The 21,080-nt window shown below is 38.2% G+C and overlaps 1 protein-coding gene across 12 annotated transcripts in view; it reads right to left on the minus strand.

The window, feature by feature from the left end:
• UBE2H (ubiquitin conjugating enzyme E2 H) overlaps positions 1-21,080 on the minus strand; it is a 112,527-nt gene that overhangs the window by 20,210 nt on the left and 71,237 nt on the right. For all 12 annotated transcript variants that reach the window (XM_069588378.1, XM_069588372.1, XM_069588373.1 and 9 more), the window contains 2 exons: positions 5,978-6,017; positions 4,628-4,680 (listed from right to left, as the gene is read on the minus strand). In XM_069588378.1, coding sequence (XP_069444479.1) covers positions 4,628-4,680; positions 5,978-6,012 — 88 coding nt within the window. In that variant the 5' untranslated portion in view covers positions 6,013-6,017. The remainder of the gene's footprint in view (positions 1-4,627; positions 4,681-5,977; positions 6,018-21,080) is intronic.

The following is a 21,080-nucleotide window of genomic DNA, read 5'->3' on the forward strand; positions in this document are numbered from 1 at the left end:
GTTCAAACAGTAGTTGCTGGCGAGTCAATCATCCATGCAGACAGATAAATGTATCTCTTATCTCTACAACAACACTAAAACGTCTAGAAATAAACCAAGCAAAACTCTAAAGCAGCCTAAAGCATTATTGTAAGATACAGTTACCCTCAGGTACAATCTGAGTTGTTTGGAAAGATTCACAGACTACTTGATTGAAAACAGGGGTGTAATAACAATGTATGTCCAATATGCAAAGGCTTAAATTCACTTAGCAGCTTAAAGCACAGTACTATTAAGTAAATTTATGACTTAAAATTTTTCTAAATGCCTCGTAAAAGAAGCATTGTTTCTTCTGCCTAATTCTAATCTCGGTCCCCGAAACACTCCTTTCATTGTAGTCAACTTCATTTGTCTGTTATTGACTTTCCAAATGACCCCAGGGGAAGTAATTTCCCAAATGTTGATTTTTCTCACCAGCAAAATAAGAGGAGTATCCAGTCCATTGGCTAGCAACCCTAAGGGTGAGAATAAAATTATAAAATGCCCAATTTTATAAGAAAACTGTCTTCTACATTACTTGTTCACACTTAATCCACAAATAAGTAATTTATCAAGTCAGTCCAAAAATGAGTAAAAGGAAGGCTAGAGACTGAAACATAATTTGCGAGGGTCAGGTACGCACGGCCCAGAAGAGTGAGAGAGAAACTCAAGTTGCATAATGCAGTGAAGGTACCTGACCTTCCAGGAGTGTGGGATGAAAATACAATGATGGATAAAATATATTTTGGAGTAAAAAGGAAGACTGGAAAACAGAAGAGGAGCTAAGAAAGCTATCTATGGCTTAATGAACTTTCCTTTCACCAGTCTTTAAAATTACAGTTGTTTTTGAAACTGAAATCCAGATTCCCTTGGCTGAATTGTAAGTTTTCCAAGCTTTTATCACTGCTGCCTGCAAGAGCAGAAAGAGATGTAAAAAAAGGATGCTATCATACAGGAAGCCAAAATGAAATCAATCTTGTGATGGCATCTGCTACTTTCCTTTTGATGTTGCAAACAGTAACAACAGTAACTCCAAACTCAACAGTAACTTCATATTGATGACAAACAGCATCTTTATAAAATTAACCATATTACCCACTATAATTCGTTCTCTGGTAAGGTACATAAAATTTAAAATTACTAGGTGATTGAACTACAATTATACCAATTTTGAGCTTCTGAATGAACAAACTGCATGTACACTCAGTAAAGGAAAAGCAGGAGAACAGAGGCAGTACATCAAATGGGCTGCCAGAAATCAATTTTCTTTTGCAGGGTTGCGTGCGGTAGTTAAGGGTGATAGAGGAATAAAGGACTAAATTTGCTACAAACATAAACACTGTTTATTATCAGGTAATGATGAGTATAAATCTGAAATTTCAACTAGGAACTGCCATTACAATAAAAATATGTATACATTTTGCACAGTACATACCCGAAGCAAAGTTAATTACAGGAAATTTCACAAGTACCTCCCTGCTCCTTACCATATTTTATAGTAGAGGTGCTGAAAGAAGTTTTGGTTACCAAGCTAAGCCTTTTGCTTTTCAGTTGAATATCCACGTTAACTTGCCAACTTTCTCCTATTAATTGAACTAAAATAAGAATCACAACAGGAGACTCAGTGATTCAGAATTTACCGATTATGAACTAACCTTCGGCCAGAGGATTTAGCAGTTTGTAATAAAAATTCAGTTCAGATCTCAAGATCAGATAAGTCTAAAAGAAACCTCAAGGTCACCTGAACCAATCCTTTCTACCAGTACTTATATTATTAAATATATAAATTGTAGTTACCTGCTCCTAATAAGACTTTTCATAGAAGAAATGCTGAATTTTCTTGAGGAATAGTTCGGATTTCAGCAAAATGTCAAAACAGTTCTCCCGTGATGAGTATCATTTTGACTGTACTCTAAAAATATTTTCTTCCTGGTTTCCTACACTTACCTATGTGTTTGTGTTCTTGTATTATGGAACACTTAAAGGTAACTCATACACATGTAATTGGGAAATCTAAATTTGCTTTGATCAATGTGGTTTAATTCTTGTTACTAAGTGCTTTGCAAGGTAATACAAGAACATATTCTAAAATTTTATAGATGTGATGAAACCTTAGTCATATTGGCCTTATGCTTGAAAGTCTATTATTAACCTCATATATTATGACTGTTGGTGGGAATCTAACATGGTACTATTTTGGAAAATAGTTCCTCAAATGGTTAAACGAAGTTACTATATCACCCTAGGTACATACCCAAGAGAAAGGAAAACATGTCCACAGAGACTATGGGTGGACAAATATTTATAGAGGCATTATTCATAATAGCTAAAGGGCATAAACAACTAAAATGTCTATCATCTGATAAATAAAAATGGTATCTGTGCTGTGGAATATTACTTGGCCATAAAAAGGAATGAAATACTGATACATGCTACAATATAGATGAATCCTGAAAACAGTGCAAGAAGTGAAAAAGCCAATCACAAAACACCATCTATTATATTAATATAATTCCATTTATAAGAAATGCCCAGAACAGGCAAATTCATACCAACAACAAGTAGGTTAATTGTTGCCTAGGGCTGGGGGAGGGGCTGAGAAATGAGGGGGTGATAGCTAAAGGGTACAGGACTGCCTTTTGAAGTGATGGAAATATTTTATGATAAAAATGTGGCAGTGCTATAGTGAATAATTGTGAATATACTAAAAACTATCAAATTATACACTTTAAATGTGTGTATTTTACGTATGTGAGTTAAAGTTCAATAAAACAGTCATTTAAAAAAATCTGTTCTGAGATGTGAGATGCTTGAGAATCAGCGAACCTCTTCCCCAAAGCTCCTCTGGTCAACAGTAAAAGAATTAGTCAAACTGAAGTCCAATTTACTTTACTGTAATTGGAACCAGCTTGCAATATTTAGTTATGTACATTTCTAAAATGTGAATGCAGTTTAAGACAACACATCATTACATCAGATATTCTAGGCAGCCTGCCACGAGACATTTTTACCAAAAAAACCATCTTTAAGGGAATTCATTTAATAAACCTCAGAGTATATGTTCTTTCCTGTTGCCTCATCTCCTTATAAGCTGCCGTTTCCCTAAACTCTCATGTTAAACAGTACTGGGCATGGTTAAGTCACTTACTAATTCAACAAATATTTGAACCCTTACTGTACACGAGGTACTGCCTTAGGCACTTGTACCTATATGCCTACACACGAGACAAAGTCCCTGGTCTTGTGGAGCTTACAATCTGATAGGACAAGATGAACAATAAACAAATTTTAAGGTTTTTAAAATAGAGGGTGCTGCACTATGGAGGGACGCTATTTTAGATGAAGTGGCCAGGAAAGGAGGCTTCTCTAAGGGAGCATATTTGAGATGGGAAAAGAAAGTGCCAACTACACAGAGATCAGGGAGGACAACTCCAGGCAGAGGCAATTATTTCTGAAAGAACTGGGAGGAGGGAAAAAGGAGGATTAACTGTGCTGCTGATGACCAACCTCTGTGGTTCTTATCACCAGGTCAGTGCAAGGTGACTCGCAGATGGAGGCTGGAATAAGGGGTCTTGTGTACCTTCAGACCACCAGCAGGTCTCATTATAAGAGGCAGCCATCTCTGCTTAACCCCTGCCTGATGTGATCTTTCCCTCTCTGCACCTCTCAGCAACTGTTTGCTGTCTGGACCATTCATTCTTACAAACACACTGGTTCGAGGCACTGTGCTAGGCATGCCAGGACTTAAAAGACCAATCGGATGGGTGCCCTGCCAGCCCTTAGGGCAGCAAATAATCCAGTAGCACGGACAACGTAGGGACAGACAACAAACATTAAGTAGAAAGCAAAAGCCACCGCCCCCCCCGCCCCGAAAAAAGAGCTGTAAAATTGAGCCATGTCCAGAGATTACTTCCAGCTGGAGCATCAGGGGTTGCTGATGAAGTGGGGGCATGAGAACAGGGAGACTCTGGGAAGCCTGAGAACTTGGACATGTGGGGAGAACACACAGACTGATTTGTTGTATCCCTAATTAGCTTTAAATATATTTTAAAATATTTTTAGCTCCCCAACCAAGTTACAAGCTCAGGGAAATAAGACCTGATACTCTCTCTCTGTGACCTCAATTTACGTGCAGATTCACTGAGAGATGTCAGTTTCAGCAATGAAGGTAAGGCTAAATGATTCTTTGCTTCATAACAAAGTTTTGATTTTTGAAACAGATGATCTCCCAAACCTCCTAATTACATCATTTCATTTCAAAGGGACATTCCTAAGAGTTTTTCCAAAACTAAAAGGCATTACAGATAAACATGTATACAGTGTGGTTCAGAGTAACACATATATGTTTCTGTTTGTATTTGTGTGTCTGCATGTGAGTATCAGTATACCTTCATTTCAGAATCTTAAAGATTATTTCAAACTTTCACTGCTAAACCAAGTCTGTACTCATGAGAAAATATGTTTTTTCACTGATTAAACTTTCCCACCAGGCCTTCAAAATCCCTTCACATTCCCAACAAAACATCTTAAACCAGAGAAGAAAATCCAAACAACATTTTTTTAGGCATTGTCTCAACATCTCTAAAAAATATTCCATGGCCAAACTCACCATAGAGAGCTGTCCAAGTTTGATTAATTACATCTAGACACACAGTTCCTGACCTGAAACAGATGGAAAGAATGGCATTAAAAAAAAAATCAGGAAGTTAGTTGCATGTATCAGACAATTTTATCATCAGAAATATTTTTAATAGATCATTCGGAAAAAAAAACTCCAAAGAATCCCAATTGGTAAAAACACGATGAGGAGCGGAATATACACAAAGTCTTAAGCGTCTCTGCAAACTGAAAGGGAAAACCAGTAACTATACAATGGAGAAACCAAACACCACCATAACCAGGTGATGAGAATTAACACTGTAATCAGGGTAGACAGACTGGTGTGCCTCCAAATGGAACACCCTGGGGAGGACACAATCTTATCTTTCTGTTTTCTGGTCTTAAGAGCATCCTCTGAACCTAATAAGGGAAAATCAGACAATCCCAAATTGAGGGATAGTCTATGACATAACTGGTCTTTATTCTTCCAAAATGTCAATTCTGTACAAATCTGAGGAATGGTTTCAGATGGAGCTACTTTAAAGAAACATGAAAACTAAATGTAGTAGATGATACTAGACTGGATCCTTTAATGAATGAAAAAAGTGCTAAAAAGTACATTACCAGATATGGCAGTAGATGAAAAAGTACTGCATTAATATTCATATTCCTGAATCTTATGACTATACTGCAGTTACACAAGAGACATCCTTATTAGGATGACTGACAGTTTTAAAAGACAATGGGGCATGATACAGACACACACACACATATACATACAACCTCTCAGAGTTCAGAATACCTCATATGTACACACGTGTGTATACATGTAATATCAAAATTTAATGGAAGGAAGGAAGGAAGGAAGGAAAAACTGTGGAACAAACAGTATTCTAAGTTGCCCTGAAGTACAAAATAGGAGGCACTTTTAGCACATTTTAAAATACCACTAAGAAAATTTTGGAAAGAAAGGGGTAATTGTGATTGATTAATTGTTTGCTTTACTCTCAAGAACTGAGAAATACTTCAGGGCTGAAAATAATACACTCTGTACACTGAAGACCAGTCTCTGGACTGTGTCTACACAAAGAGACGGAGGTGTGGAACAGCACAAATGTTAGCTGGATATCAAGGGAAATGAAGGACTCGTTCGTGACAATGGGAAAACCCAAATAGTCCAATAGCAGACTTTGAACTAAGCGGTTTAGAATTTCGTATTCTTGGATTCTGTAGTGTCAGCGACCTTTCTTACAGTCCTATCTGTTGATAAAATCCAAAGAGATAATTGAGACTTTTTACAATACATAAACTCTAATCAAGAGCAGTTGCTGCTAAGATTTAAACATTTTAAAATACTTACGCTTCATCAATGTTGGGATGGAAAATTTTATTCATGAATCCTGTAAAAAGAGATGTTAATTAGCAGCACAAAGTATCCAGAGAACAATTAAAGTATTTCAGTATTGGAAATAATTTCAGTATTAGGATAACTCATTACTTCCAATCTTAGATCTTTGCTTACTGATTAGACTATATTCTCCTGACAGTGTCAATTACTTAAAATATATCAGCGTTCTATTAGTCAAATGGGCAAACTTTGAGAGCATGAAGCTTCTAATAGTCATTAGATTATTAGAATAATCTAATGAAGCTTCTAATAATCATTAAAAGAATTATTTTCTGAGTTATGATGGTACTTGGCAAGAAAATTTATAGTATTAAATGGTTTATAACTAGTGCCATGATAAAAGTTAAGAAAGTTACTCTGACTTTCCTCCCCCAAAGTTTTATTGTTCAATTTCTAAATGTGGAGGTTCTGCATTTGAACTTCTCCTTCTGAAGCTCAGTTACTGGCATCATTGTGCTACACTCTGTGCGGAACATGAATGAAGCTGTTGAAACACTGAAGGAGTACCGCTTCCAAACCACAAAGGATTTCATAAGAACAGTGACCAAAATATTTCCTTTAACTTTAGTCTACTCATTCCAGGAAACCCAGTTTTGATTAAAATTGGGGCAACCAAGAAATTGGGCAAGGTGTTTAAAAAAATTCTGTAAGATGGCTATATTTGTTGGGGATTCAAGCTTTTTGATTTATTCCTAGAAAAACAAGTAGGTATAGACTTTTAAACAAACGTATTGGTATTTAACTTCTGAAAAGAAATTATTTTCTAACACAAAACCTGTGATTTCATCAATTTGTAGACAAGCAAATGACAGTCTTCTAAAGCAGAGATCCACTGTCAAAGCTGTCATTTTGTCATCTTTACCACCTAACTTCCTTTTAAGACTTCCTTATTCAGTTCCCTAGTTTCAATAAATTGAAGTTCCTTATTAAGGTGAGCATCACCACATCCCAATCCCACCCTCCCTCACCCCCATAGCTCACATTCACCTCTTTCATTCATTCAAAATATATTTGTTCAACATCTGTGTATCAGGCACTGTGCTTATTCAGGGTACAAAACCAAATAAAGACGGTACACTATTCTTGAGGAGGTCATGAGACAGGAGCAGTGGGACAGGAGACACGAAAAATAATTGCAAGATGCACAAAGAGGCGGCAGGGAAGCATGCATGAGGAGAGGAAGGTTTGAGGAAAGAGGCAGACAGTGGCATCAAAGGAGGATTCTCAAGGATGAGGAGCGACAGAGGTCAGCTCCAAAAATCTAAGAAGTTTCTCTAGACTCAGAAAATGAGGATTAGACTGTATGAAGTCCCAGGCATTCCAACCCTTACTTGCTCAAGCCACTCCAAGTACTAATCATGGTTCCGATTTTTGTTCTTTAATCTTTGGTGTCAAAATAGCTTAATGCTTTATCTACCTACCATTAAGAAAGTCCATGCAATCTTTAAATTACTATGATGCAAAAGGATTTGTGTCCAATTACTATGCCATATTAATTTTTCATTAAAGATGTCTCAAAGTCTAGATTCACAAGGTATGTGTTTATAAGGAGATTACAGTAAGCCAATGGAAATATTCATGCCTTAATGTTAAGAGAAGAAAAGGCAGGAGAGAAATTCTACCTAAACCTAGAAAAACACTAATACATGTATTCAACAAGACCCGTGAGGATACCTGTTGCTGTGATGTTTATAAAAACCAAGAACTAAGTTCAACCCCATCACCAAGGGGCTGGGGAGATGTTGCACATCCTTGTATTGGGAGTCCTGTACAGCTGAGGTAGTGAACTAGGTCAGTATGTATCAATTAGGACAGAGCTAAGGCTGAGGGGAAACAAAAAAACTGCAGGATGATATATATACGCATCATGACACCATTCAGATAAATGAAAACAAAGCAACACTGCACATTCTCCATAGTAACAACAACAGAAAACTCTACTGGACCAGCATATACCACATTTACAATAGTGGTTATTTTAGTGAGGGTGCAGGGTCAAGGTCATGGTGGGAGTGGGGAACAGTGATTTAAGGATGAATTTAATTTATAGAATTATATTCCTTTAAAAAAGAGATGGTGCTTGCTTTGGCAGCACATATACTAAAAAGAGATAATGTGCTTACATATTATTTGCTTTTTTTCTAAAGTGTGCACACAGATAAAAAAACTGGAAACAAAAATGTACAAATATTAACAGTGCTTCATTCTCAGTGGTGAGGATATTTTCTCCACAAGTTCCAGTGAGGTGGACGCACCCAGAGCCTGTTGCACAGAGTAAGTCAGAAAGAGGAAAACAAATACCATATATTAAGACATATATATGAAATCTAGAAAAGTGGTACTGATGAACCTATTAGTGGGGCAGGGATAGACACACAGACATAGACAACAGACTTGTGGGCACAGCAGAGGACAGATGAGGGTGGGACAAACTGCGAGAGAAAAACAGCTAGCTAATGACAAACTAGAGGGTGTGGGGTGGGATGGGGAGTGGGAGAGAGACTCCTGAGGGAGGGGACATATGTACACTTCTGGCTAACTCCTGCTGTTGTATGGCAGAAACCAACAGAACACCATAAGCAATTATCCTCCAATTAAAACTAAAAGAAAACAAACAAACAAAAAAAAACCCACCTCCACCTCTGTACCAGAAGCGGGACCGCAGCAATGCAAATGGGCTAGAAGGAATGAACCTTCAGAAAACGAAATAGAGCATCACCATTTAATCCAGGAACCCCACTCCTGGCTTATACCCAGACAAAACTATTAATTCAAAAAGACACAAGCTCCCCCAGGTTCACAGCAGCACTATTCCCAACAGTCAAGACATGCCGACAACCTAAATGTCCACTGACAGATGAAGCAATAAAGATGCAGTGTATATACAACGGAATACTGCTCAGCCATAAAAAAGAACAAAACAATGCCATATGTAGCAATATGGATGCAACTCGAGATTATCATATTAAGTGAGGTAAGACAGAAAGAGAAAGACAAATATATACCACATGATATCCCTTATATGTGGAATCCAAAATATGAACAAATGAGTCCATCTATGAAGCAGAAACAGAATCATGGATGTAGAGAGCATATGGGTGGTTGCCAAAGAGAGGCTGGGCTTAGCAGATGCAAGCTTTTATACACAGGATGGATAGCAACAAGGTCCTATTGTATAGGATAGGAAATTATATTCAATATCCTATGATAAGCCACAATGGAAAAGAATATTAAAAAAGGAAAAGATGTATAACTGAATCACTTGGTACAGTAGAAATTAATACCACTTTGTAAATTAACTATATTTCCATAATAAAAAGAATGAAGCTTCAATAATGTGATGTCACAGGGGACCTCAAAAGTATAAGCCAAGGAAACAGCCACGGTGAAACAAGCCTGAAACATTTATCCAAACTGTCTCTGAAAGAATATGGTGCCTGACTCCTTGTACAAGGTCTGGAGATTACATTTGGCATCAATACAGTTTCCACACTGTTTTCAATTAAATCTAGATTTTGGCTTGGTTGAGTCTAAAACTACATAAAAAAGAGAGCCAAAAAGGGCTCAGTAAACATATTCTTTAGTAACAAATAGGTTGGAGCCCAGTCCCCATTGTCCCTGCTGAACCCCATCTAGCTGTGAGGTGGAGAGCAGAACCTGCCTGGAAGGGTCAAAATGCTAATCGGGGCTTGGCTTCTGGTCCCAACTCTGCCTTTTAACTGCAGGTCTTGATCAGGTCACTACATTTCTGTGGGCCTGTTTCTTTACCTGCAAAGAGAGAAAGCTGGACAACATGATCTCCAAACCCCCTACTCTTATTCTGTTTGTAAAAGGGTGATCAGTTCTAAAATCTAGGATTTAATAACAATGGCCAGAGCTCTGAGAACAGAGAACTTAAGGAGAAATGGCCAATGGTTAAGTCCACTAAGGAAATTAACTCTGTGAGGGCACAGTTTAGGTACAGAAGTATTCTGGAGAATGTAATACAAAGCTGCTAACATGCTAAAATACCACAAAGAGACACAAAAATCTGCTAACTATTCCAAAGTAGGCAGAAATGGAGTTTATAACCTTGCCACTGAGAAACAAGCACAGCCAGACCAATTCTACCAAAAAAACAATTTCCACAGTACAGTCATCTCTTCCTACACCAGTCTTTTTCTATTGTTAGAAAAATTACCCAATGCAAATAAATGGAAAGGGGTATGTGTGTGTGTCTATATACACACACACACACACATATATATATACACACGTCCTTTACATTTGTTCTTGGACAAGCTGTGGGAAGCATTTCTGGCAAAGCTATTTACATTCTGGATAATGATGGCAACAGTGGAACTTCTGCATGAGGAGGGGAGGAGACGGATAAAGAATAAGCTAGGAATTCAGGGAAGGAACGTTCTCAGGACTGAGCGTGTTTGCCCTGGCACGTTTTCCTTCCTTTTGGCAAAGCTATCACCACCCTGATGAATTTGTCTGCAACAACAGAATTTTCCCAACACTTGTTTCCATTCGACCAGGAACTATTTTGAAGATATTTTAAGAGAACATGTTTTGAAAACTGCTTTTATGGAAACATGACAAGTGGAAGCAGCAAGTCATTTTTAATCCACATAAGATTTTATTCACTACCAGACATGTTCTAATGGTACATTTCAGTGATTTGTTCAGATAAAATTCAGAACTTGTTCCAATTTTTTGGACAGTTATTCTCTGGTATGGCTCAAGCACTTATAAAAAGGGGGACAACAGGTACAAACATTTAGCTGGACAGCTTACCCCCTCTGTCCTCTATCATTTATCAGAAGGAAATCAGGAGATTTGTAATTCTGGAGGAGGAATCCAAACCATGCTAAGCTGATGCAAAACTACACATCTTAGAAAATAAAAGCACAGATTATTAAAATAGGAAAATATGCCATGCTTTTGCTTGTTTCACTCACTCCAACACTCAACTGCTCTAGAGTAACAAATCTCTTGACCCACAGGCAAATAAGCAGAGAAAGTAAATAATACCATGCCAAGTCATGCTGGAAACTGTCTGTTTTTTTAATTTGAGACTGCTTCTGTATCTAATCCCAGGAGGGGACCTGTACAAAGTGTACACACTCTTGAATACCTGATACTGGATCAATATATAAATAAATAAAGGAGGCAGAAATTAACCATACTTTCCATCTTTGTTCCTTTTATTCGTGGGGATACTTTTAGTGATCAAATTTGTGGATAGAATGAAATACCAAGGGACAATCACCTATCCAGAAATTGCATCCAGAATAATCTTGAAGAAATGAGAGGTCAAACAAGGTGACCCATGAAACAAGGTAAATCCACCCTAAGGTATAGGTATATGGGTGAAATGCACAAAAGGCAGAAATGAGAACTTTATCCTAGAGAAGAAATGAACCTGGACTTCAGATGGTTGGGGCAGCTGTGGCTGATACAATTTAATTATAAGCTTATGAATCTCTGTGAGAAAGTATTAAATTACTCTGGTGTTCCATCTTCAGGACAAATACCCATATAAAGTAGACCATTCAGAATAAAAATGATCAATTCTCTATTTTTAAAGTAGATAGAATTATTTTAAATATATTTATTAAAGATTAAATCCTATCTTCCCTAGCAGTGTCTCAGACTATAAATTTTTAAGGGCAATAACTTGGGTCTTCATTCCTAGCGTGCAGGAGGTGACTGGAATTAGGATGCTCCAGCTGCAAAAGGGGGGTGGATGCTGCCAGCTTCATGGCGACAGCTCTGCTGCCAGCTTTGTGCACCAGCGCATCCTCAGATAGATTTTTCATCTTACCTCAGATAGCCAGGCCCAGCCCGTGGCAGCCTGCACCCGGGCAGAAGTCTCTTCCAAGAGCTGAGCCTTTCCTACTCAGGAGAGATGGACCTGGGCTGGTCTCTTCTTGGGTGAGGAACCAAGCAAGAAGCTCACTCACTGCCCTGTGTCATGGGAGCTTCTGCACTGATCTTGTGTGTGTTCAGGAGATCTAAACTCAACAAGGGGTCCTCTTTCCTGTTTCTTCCTTTCTCTCTGATAATATGGAATCTGAGGAATGGGCTGGATGGATAAGAAAAGTTTATTTATAACTAAGAAAAGGTGAAGTGTTATCCTTCAACAGAAAAACTCTTCTACCAGCCTAGTAGATTACCAAAACCTACTCTCTGGCAGTTCCATTTTTTGGAAGATCGCCTTCTCTTCCCTGTCTCCACAGTTTATCTTTCACTCTCCTGGTCACTCATATAACCACACTGACTCAATCAGACAGGATTTATTTTCACGGTCAGAGACAGGGGAGTATGAGCAGAACACCCTGGACGTGAAATTTCGAGACTTAATTTCAAGTCTCTGCCACTAACTATACAAAGTTGGGGTTAAAAAATCAGGCGCCAGTCAGGCTGCCTAAGTTCCACTTAGACCTACTGAATCTCTTAGCTTTTCTGTCTCCTTGTTCATAAAGCTGGGTTAAGTAATGGTATCCACACATCACAGGCGTGTCACCAAGATTTAATGAATATATGCAGAGCATGTGACCAGTAACTGGCACACAGTAAGTACTCAGTAATGTTACTATTAGCTGATAGAGTTCAGGCACATAATTTCACATCACTTTCCTCATCCTAAAAAGGAAAATATCTGCCCCAATATAACCTTCTCTTAATCCTTCAGGAATTGTCAAGCTCATTAGAAGGTATTTTGATTATGGGATATTAGCGTTTTTTTTTTAAATAACCTTATCACATTGGAAATGGAAAATACAGCCACTCTAACATTTATTATTAAAAAGACTGTTCTGATTGCATTGGCATATGGAAAAAACACTAGAATGGAAGCTAGAAGGCAGACTCTGCAACTAGTCAGCAGTTCTGTATCTCTGCCTTCCTAGGTCTCATTTTTATCATCTTTCAAATAAGGGAACTGGATGGTATAAAACACCAAAGTTCCTTCTAGGAATATGGTTTTCACCAACCATGGTATTCACAAGAATATGAACAAAATCTTCAACTGCGTGAACAAGTTTTTCCAAGGGAACTAAGATATTATTTAGTTTTTAAAGTTTTAAATGAATTTCATTTAACTAAAGAAAAATGAAGCTAAGAATATATGTTTTCATTAGACCACCAGTCCTAAAGGGAAAGTGAATTTTATGCCCAGAAAACGTCAGAATAACTAATCAGCTCTAAAGCTAGAGGTTATCTACTATAGTTAAAGTAGGAGCTAACCTAAACAGTGAGTGAGGTAGGATTTCTATGCAGCAAATGGAAAGACTGTATAATCATAAATTGCCAAAAGTAGAATTAAAACTGACATCAGCCAGCTTCAGGAAGGAAACGGGTGAATCTTCTCACAGAAGCAAGCATGAATAAAAGCAAAGCTACCCCTCAGAGGTGATATGGGGAAGGGAAATGAAACTGACTGCTATTTTCACTCTGGCTTTACAGCAAGATGAAGCTAAGTGGACTTAGATATTACAAACAGTGAACAACAGGTTTTTCAGTGAAAGGGCCAATTTGGCAACTGACTTCTTCCATCACTGAGAACTTCAGCACTTGGCCCCCAAGTTTCTCCCCCATCAACTCCTGTCATTTTTAGTGACATAACTGCCTATACAGACCATCCTCTTCACCTCTAGCCTTTCAGTTATCTCAGCTTCTCCTCAATGATCTTTCCTCAGTTCTATCTCATTCACACTCCCAGGACATGCTTTTGAAGTCTTTCATCTCTACAGACGGCTTCACTTTCAAAATCACAAATTCAGACATCCCCTCTCCGATGACAGTCACCTATACTTGTCAAAGTGCTTCCCACCCCCATGAACAATTCTTTGGCCTGTGAGCTCTAATCCACTGGCCCTCCCCCTTTCCTGCCTGTGTACCTGCGCTCATGCACACGCGCTCAGTCGTCTCCGACTCTTTGCAACCCTATGGATTGTAGCCTTCCTACCTACCACCCTACTTTCACTCCTTCTCCATACTAAGTCTAAGCGCTATCACCATCATCATTCTCTAGCACTCTATTAATTCCCTGCCCTCTCCCCTCCAAAATGCCCATCCACAACGGAAGGACACCAATCATTCACAATTCTCTATACTGGGACTTGAGGATGCCACTAAATAGGCATTCACTCACTGACTCAAACAATATTCTTCTGCTGAACAGGCAATGCACCAAGTCCTGAGTTGGGGAGATAGATTTTTAGTGAACCATACCCAGGGACTGTCTTCATAGAGTTTATATCTACTGGGTTGGCAGGGAGAAGAGATGTTAAGTAAACAAATGCACCAGTTTTTAAAAATATGCTCTCTAATCTTTTGTGGACTCAACATTCCCTACAATTTTCCTCTCTCCTTTCTGTAGTAGCTTGCTCCCCCATTCTCCAATGATTTGTACATTTTACCAGTATGCTGCAAATCTCTCCTTCCCTTTGGTCCTCCATTTCTCACTTAATAGGACTTAACAGCCCTGTGTGTTTTCCATGCGAAAATGGGTGCTAATCAGCAGGACCCCTCATTGTCCCCAACAACCCCCCCATGCTAATCTCTCCTGCCTGAACAGCTTGCTCATATGTCCATGGTCCTCTCAAGTACCAGTTCTATCTTGTCCCTTCCTACAGTGTCGAAGGCACCACTCCTTCACCCTCCTCCTGACCTCAAACATCACCAAGCTTTCCCTCTCTTCTAGACAACTCCCTACAATGAGCATATAAACGTCCTTTGAAATCTCCAAGAAATAGAAAGCAAAGCCTTCCTTTTCTCTTCCTCTAGGTATTAGCCTCCTTTGTATGCTCTCCTTAATACAGACAGATTTCTTCAAAGTAACGTGGACCTACACCACAGATTTTCAACCTTGGCACCTTGATCCAACCCACTAGTATCTCTACTATTTCCCCACAACAGCAGAGTGGTCACTGAACCTGTTTAAAACACTGCAATGATCTTTTCCATTGCATTAAAAATATAACTCAACCCTTTAACCTGGCCTACAAAGCCCTAATAGGGCCTTGCCCTGCCTACCATTTGGACCCTTTCTCATATCTCACTCTCTACCCAGCCTTCCAGCCTCATCTCTCTTCCCTGAGCATGCCAGCTAAGTTCCTGCCTTGGTGTCTTTGTCTTCACAGTTTTTCTGCCTAAAATGCTCTTATCCCTGACCTTGGAAGATCAGGGCTGGCTTTTTTCCCCTTTTCATTTAAACCCCAGCTTAAATTATTTTGTCAAAGATCCCCTTCCTGAAATCTAATCTAAGACAGCTGTCATGATTGTTAATTCTATTACATCAATTCTCTGAATAAACCTATCAAGACATTAAAATTTTTGCTTTATCAGCCCTCCATCTTCATTTACCCCAAAAGGATTTAAGGGTCAAGAAACCAATCTGCTCACTTCTGTGTCCCTAGCATCTAGACTAATGCCCTGCACATAGCTGGTAGCTGATAAATTTGTTGAGCTGATTTGAAGAAATAATATAAGCTGTATCCATTTTACAAGAAAGTAGGTTCTACCTCAGTTGCCAAACATAATCTTTCCAAAATCATATCCCCCAAAATTTCATTTTCAGAACACCAGTAAAAAGAGAGCTTTTAACAATGGCTTATGGTCTCATAGCATTATCTTAACTTTTTTTTAAGAAAACTCTTCTACTGCTACTGCTGCTGCTGCTGCTAAGTCACTTTAGTCGTGTCCGACTCTGTGCGACCCCATAGATGGCAGCCCACCAGGCTCCCTCGTCCCTGGGACTCTCCAGGCAAGAACACTGGAGTGGGTTGCCATTTCCTTCTCCAATGCATGAAAGTGAAAAGTGAAAGTGAAGTCACTCAGTCGTGTCCAACCCTTATGACCCCATGGACTGTAGCCTACCAGGCTCCTCCGTCCATGGGATTTTCCAGGCAAGAGTACTGGAGTGGGCTGCCATTGCCTTCTCCAAACTCTTCTACTAGAACCTTGTTTCTCTCTATTGGAATTCAAAAAATATAGATCATTACACAGTAGCATTTAACTATTTTTAAACAGGAACTACATTCAAACCCAAAGTTACAAAAGTAGAGAAGTATATTGGTGATCTTAATGGACTTTAGCTTCCTCAGTCTAAGAATTCATTCTATTTGTGGAAATACAATGGTTCAAATCAGTCTTTGTTAATTGACTGACCCCAAACCTCTCATGAATGACACTCCTCTCTATTCCAAATCCTGGTCCACTTCTGACTAAACATCACTCACTCAAAGTCACTCACACTAGTTCCTGAGGGAGTAACTATACAATGTTCCCAACCAGGAAGACACAAAGGAAAATGGTAAGTATTCTAAGCTCTAGAGTTAGTCATACACCATATTATAGAACTCCATCCCAAAAATACTGTGAGGTAATTTCTGGCCATGGTGAAATAAAAAGTGTATTATGCCAGAAGAGTCTGCTTAATCTGTCAATGAAAAAGGTGAAACCATTTCCCTTAATCACTGGCACAAATAAAAAGAATACGGTACACTGATCATCAGAATACCTTTTTAATTAAGAACTGGCAGCAGACTGGGAATTTCAGAACGAAGTCTGAGGTTATCTAGTCTAGTTTCCTTTTGGAACAGAATGACCTAAAACCATTCTATTTATGATAGTCTGAACTAGTAAAGGCCACTGGTATGGCTCAAAATAGCATTCTAATTTTTGTTATTGCCCATGACTTTCATTCTGTTTCTATTTACTTAAATGGATTTGACTACCTCCTGCCATATGCTACTGACATCAATTATACTGTGGAATGAGCTTGGTTTTCCCCTAGCCATTCTATCAACACTTGGCAAACCATGACGTGGTCTCTCCAGAATCTTGCTCTCAACCAACCACTCCTTTTACGCAGTCAGCTTTGGTATTATCAAATTACAGTCCAGACACACAGTGCGTGTAGCCTGCTCTTGGGAGAAGGTCCTCCTCACTGTTCACACGGAGATACACACATGTAGTACTTTGTAGTTAGTTTCTAGATTTGTTAGCTGGCTCTTACTACACAGTTTTCCATTTTAAGAAAGTATCAATGGTGACAGAGTTCTTGAGCTTGTCTTAAGGTTACTTATAAAAGATTCTGTAATACTCTATAGTTCTATCTGAAATCAGTAGAATGCATGTCTCTTAATATATTAGCCAGTAGTCATTTAAAAATAAGGTTCAATGACAACTTTAAAATATTCTCTTGGATGCTATTGTTCAAGTAACATAGGTAGATCTGATGGATACTACTGCAGATCTTGAAGCAACCTTTTCAAGACCTTTAAAGGCTGAAAGCCTTAAATCCAATACTTTATGTCATATTTTATTAAAGACATAATTTTTACCCCTTGGGTTAAAGAGAGAAAGAGAAAGATAAATATTGTATTCTAACACAATCAAAAGGATTTCTGTTGTTAATAGCTACAAAGGGGTCTTTTTGGTTCACATGAAGAGAAAAATGGAACAAAGGAGAACAAGCGGAAGAGTCAGACTGAAAAGAGCAGGTAAAGATTGCTCAAAGTAACAGGACAGGAGAAGGGAAAAGGGGAAGGCAAAAAGGAGAAGAGAGGAGTGGAGAATGGTTACATGTAAAGGTGCAAAGATGCTCCAAGATGGAGTAAACCAGACTGTAAGCAGAGAGACAAAGGACACAGTATGTACACTTACACACTGCTGCTGCTGCTAAGTCACTTCAGTGTGTCACACTTACATGCACAAGTAATTAAAACTGAAGGAAAAAAATTAAGGGGAGTGGTGGGAAACATGGGGGCCAGCAGGCCCTTAGCAAACTGAGAATTCTGACCAAGCACTGCCTGATGGCTTTCTGGAACAACAGATAGGAAAAGCATAGACTCCGACAAAGATGCAGACAGGACATCCAAAAGACACACACTTGCCATAAGTTTCTTAAATACTTACTTTTATAATAAAAGGGAACTTCCTATAGATTATTTGGGAATTACAGGAAAATGGCTTTAATTCCTTTAACAGCCATGGATAACTACAGCCAAAATTTGGCATTCAAACTTGGTATTTGCCTAGAAAAAAATTATAGTTACACTATTTTATCTTTTGGGGGGGCTGTGCTGTCCTGTGTGCAACTTGCAGGATCTTAGTTCCCTGACCTGAGCCCCTGGCAGTGAGAGTACCAAGTCCTAACCACTGGACCACCAGAGGATTCCCTCTTGTGTGTTCTTTTATTAAAGATGGTGTTAACTATTTACAACAGCTAGAACATGGAAGCAACCAGATGTCCACTGACAGATGAATGGATAAAGAAGTTGTGGTACAGATATACAATGGAATATTTCTCAGCCATAAAAAGGAATGCATCTGAGTCCTAATAAAGTAGATGAACCTAGAACCTATTATACAGAGTGAAGTCAGTCAGAAAGAGAAAGATAAACATTGTATTCTAACACATATACGGAATCTAGAAAAATGGTACTGAAGAATTCACTTACAGGGCAACAGTGGAGAAACAGACAGAGAATAGACTTATGGACATGGGGAGAGGGGAGGAGAGGGTGAGATGTATGGAAAGAGTAACATGGAAACTTACATTACCATATGTAAAATAGACAGCCAACGGGAATTTGCTGTATGGCTCAGGAAACTCAAACAGGGGCTCTGTATCAACCTAGAGGGGTGGGATGGGGAGGGAAATGGAGGGGGAGGTTCCAAAGGGAGGGAATATATGTATACCTATGGCTGATTCATGTTGAGGTTTGACAGAAGATGACAAAATTCTATAAAGCAATTATCCTTCAATTAAAAAATAAATTAAAAAATAAACATGGTGTTAAAATATTAAAATATGAGTAATGGCTGTAAAATATTTTGTCCATTAGTATGTACTGTAATTCGGACATTCCTGGCAGTATCCAGTGGTTAAGATTCCATGCTTCCACTGCAGGGAGCACAGGTTCTATCCTTTGTTGGGGAACTAAAGGTCCTACATGCTATGTGGCGTAAGAAAGGTGGGGGATAAAAGGAACCAAAATTTAACTACTTTATTTATCAACTGAGTCGTTAGGTTGCTTCCAACTTTTAAGTTTTAAAAATAACACTGCAATTTACATACTCCTGTGCATTAATCTTAGTGTACAGGTCTGAATATTTCCTTATTTTAAGTAAAATCATTCAAAGGATATGAAATTTTATCAACATATACTGCTAGGTTGGCTGTATCATAATACCTTTGCCAACAATGCTTAACTTGCCAATTTAGAAAGTCATATATTTTCTTATTTTTTAATCTTTGCATTCTTTGGATTGGATACAAAACTATTTTGTATTCTATGCTAATTGGTCATTTTTCATTTTTAGGAAAAAAATTGCTCTATGTGACCTCTTTATATACGGGATCACTCATCTTTATTTCCCCCCAGGCAGCAACTGCAAGTCTGTTTCCTTAGGTAAAAGCTTTTCCTTAGCTGGACACATGTATAATGACTGAAAAGCGTGAATCTAGAGTACGGACTATGACAGTCTCTGCAGCAACTTCTTTGCATAGCACAAAATCCTCATGGACTGGGCATTACTTGGGGTTTTGAAAGAGCATTTATAAAGTCCTTATGTTCACCTTCACCTCTCTGAAGCTTTGTAAAGACTCTATTCTCAAACATGAGACACAATTCGTGTAAACATCTATCTCCTCCATATATTCTCTTCCTCAATTGAGGTGCTGAGTCACACTTCTCCTAAAAAGCAATGAAATGCTGTCACTAGAGCAAATGCAGTATTTTAAATACACTGATATTTTTTTCCTCCCAACTGGTGAAAGCCTTTTACAGCCTTCCTAAGTATCTGGTGGAATGCCATATATCATATATCCAGAATATTTAATACACTGGTCAATATCAAACACGCACACAGTCCATTTAATTACATTATCTCATTTTCTAGAAGAGGAAACAATTCAGGTAAGTATCATCAGAGTCAAGGAGAACTGGGACCAGAACCATTCTTTCCTGATAATCAGTCCACTGACCAATCAGACCCTCCTAACTACGCGGTGACATGCCCAGGAGCATTGCTCTCATTCTAGTTTCTGAATGGGGAGAGAAAAGCCTGGACCTTCAAATAAATCAGAACTTAAGAGATTCAAATGTGATTTATATCAAAGCAGTCTCTCTGGAAGACGATGCAAATATTTCAATGATGTTACAACTGATTAAAGGAGTTTTAGAATTTCTTTCTGAAAGAGCCCAAAGGGCCAGTTTAAAAAGTAAATCATAACTCTTAAACTTCAGTCAGTTTCATAATCATGTATCATTAAAGACTTCAACTGATGTTACTCAGTTTTTCAGTTCATCTTATTCTCTGGAATTAAATGACCTTTAGCCATTTCAAAAATTTATATCCAGCTTCAAAGCATCAAGACTCGCCATCACTCATGATATTCAAAGAGAATGTAAAATTCCAAAAGATGAGCTTATTAAGATGTTTGGAACAATGATGGCTTTGTAAGAATAAGCTGGTAACTTCCCCAGGAGGCTGTTAATATTCCTTCTCTTTCCAAAGAGGAATTAAGATCTAAGTAAATTAAGGAGTTAATTTACTTACTTAAAGATGAAAATTGTTTTTAAAAGGACTTTTTCAGTTACATGTCAAGCAGTCAGGTAACTATTGAAAACTCCCTTAAACTGTGTTTGGAATTTACAGTTTGCCTGTAAAAGTACATTGCATATATACTTAAATATTTAGAGAAAAATGTTTTAAAGTACATTTTTATGTTCTTTATGTAAATAATAATATCCACTGAGGGACAGGATTATAAGACATTTTAATTTTTCTTTAGTTTTGCTCACCTGGACCTTCTTACACTCAAGGAGCATTTATATAATTAAAAAATATACCTAGCAACATTAAACAAAAAAGTATACATAGATATATATTTTAAAACCCCAAGACCTAATCATCAAAACACTTAATCTAAATTTACACATCTTAATATTTAAGAGATCAAAATTTGGCTCGGAAAGAAGGGTATGCTTGCTTACATACTATCGAGGCAGGGTTTAAAAAGAACAGTGAGGTTGGATTTATCTTATTTCCT

This window comes from Ovis canadensis, chromosome 4 (assembly GCF_042477335.2).
Source record: "Ovis canadensis isolate MfBH-ARS-UI-01 breed Bighorn chromosome 4, ARS-UI_OviCan_v2, whole genome shotgun sequence".
NCBI classification, from domain to species: domain Eukaryota; kingdom Metazoa; phylum Chordata; class Mammalia; order Artiodactyla; family Bovidae; genus Ovis; species Ovis canadensis.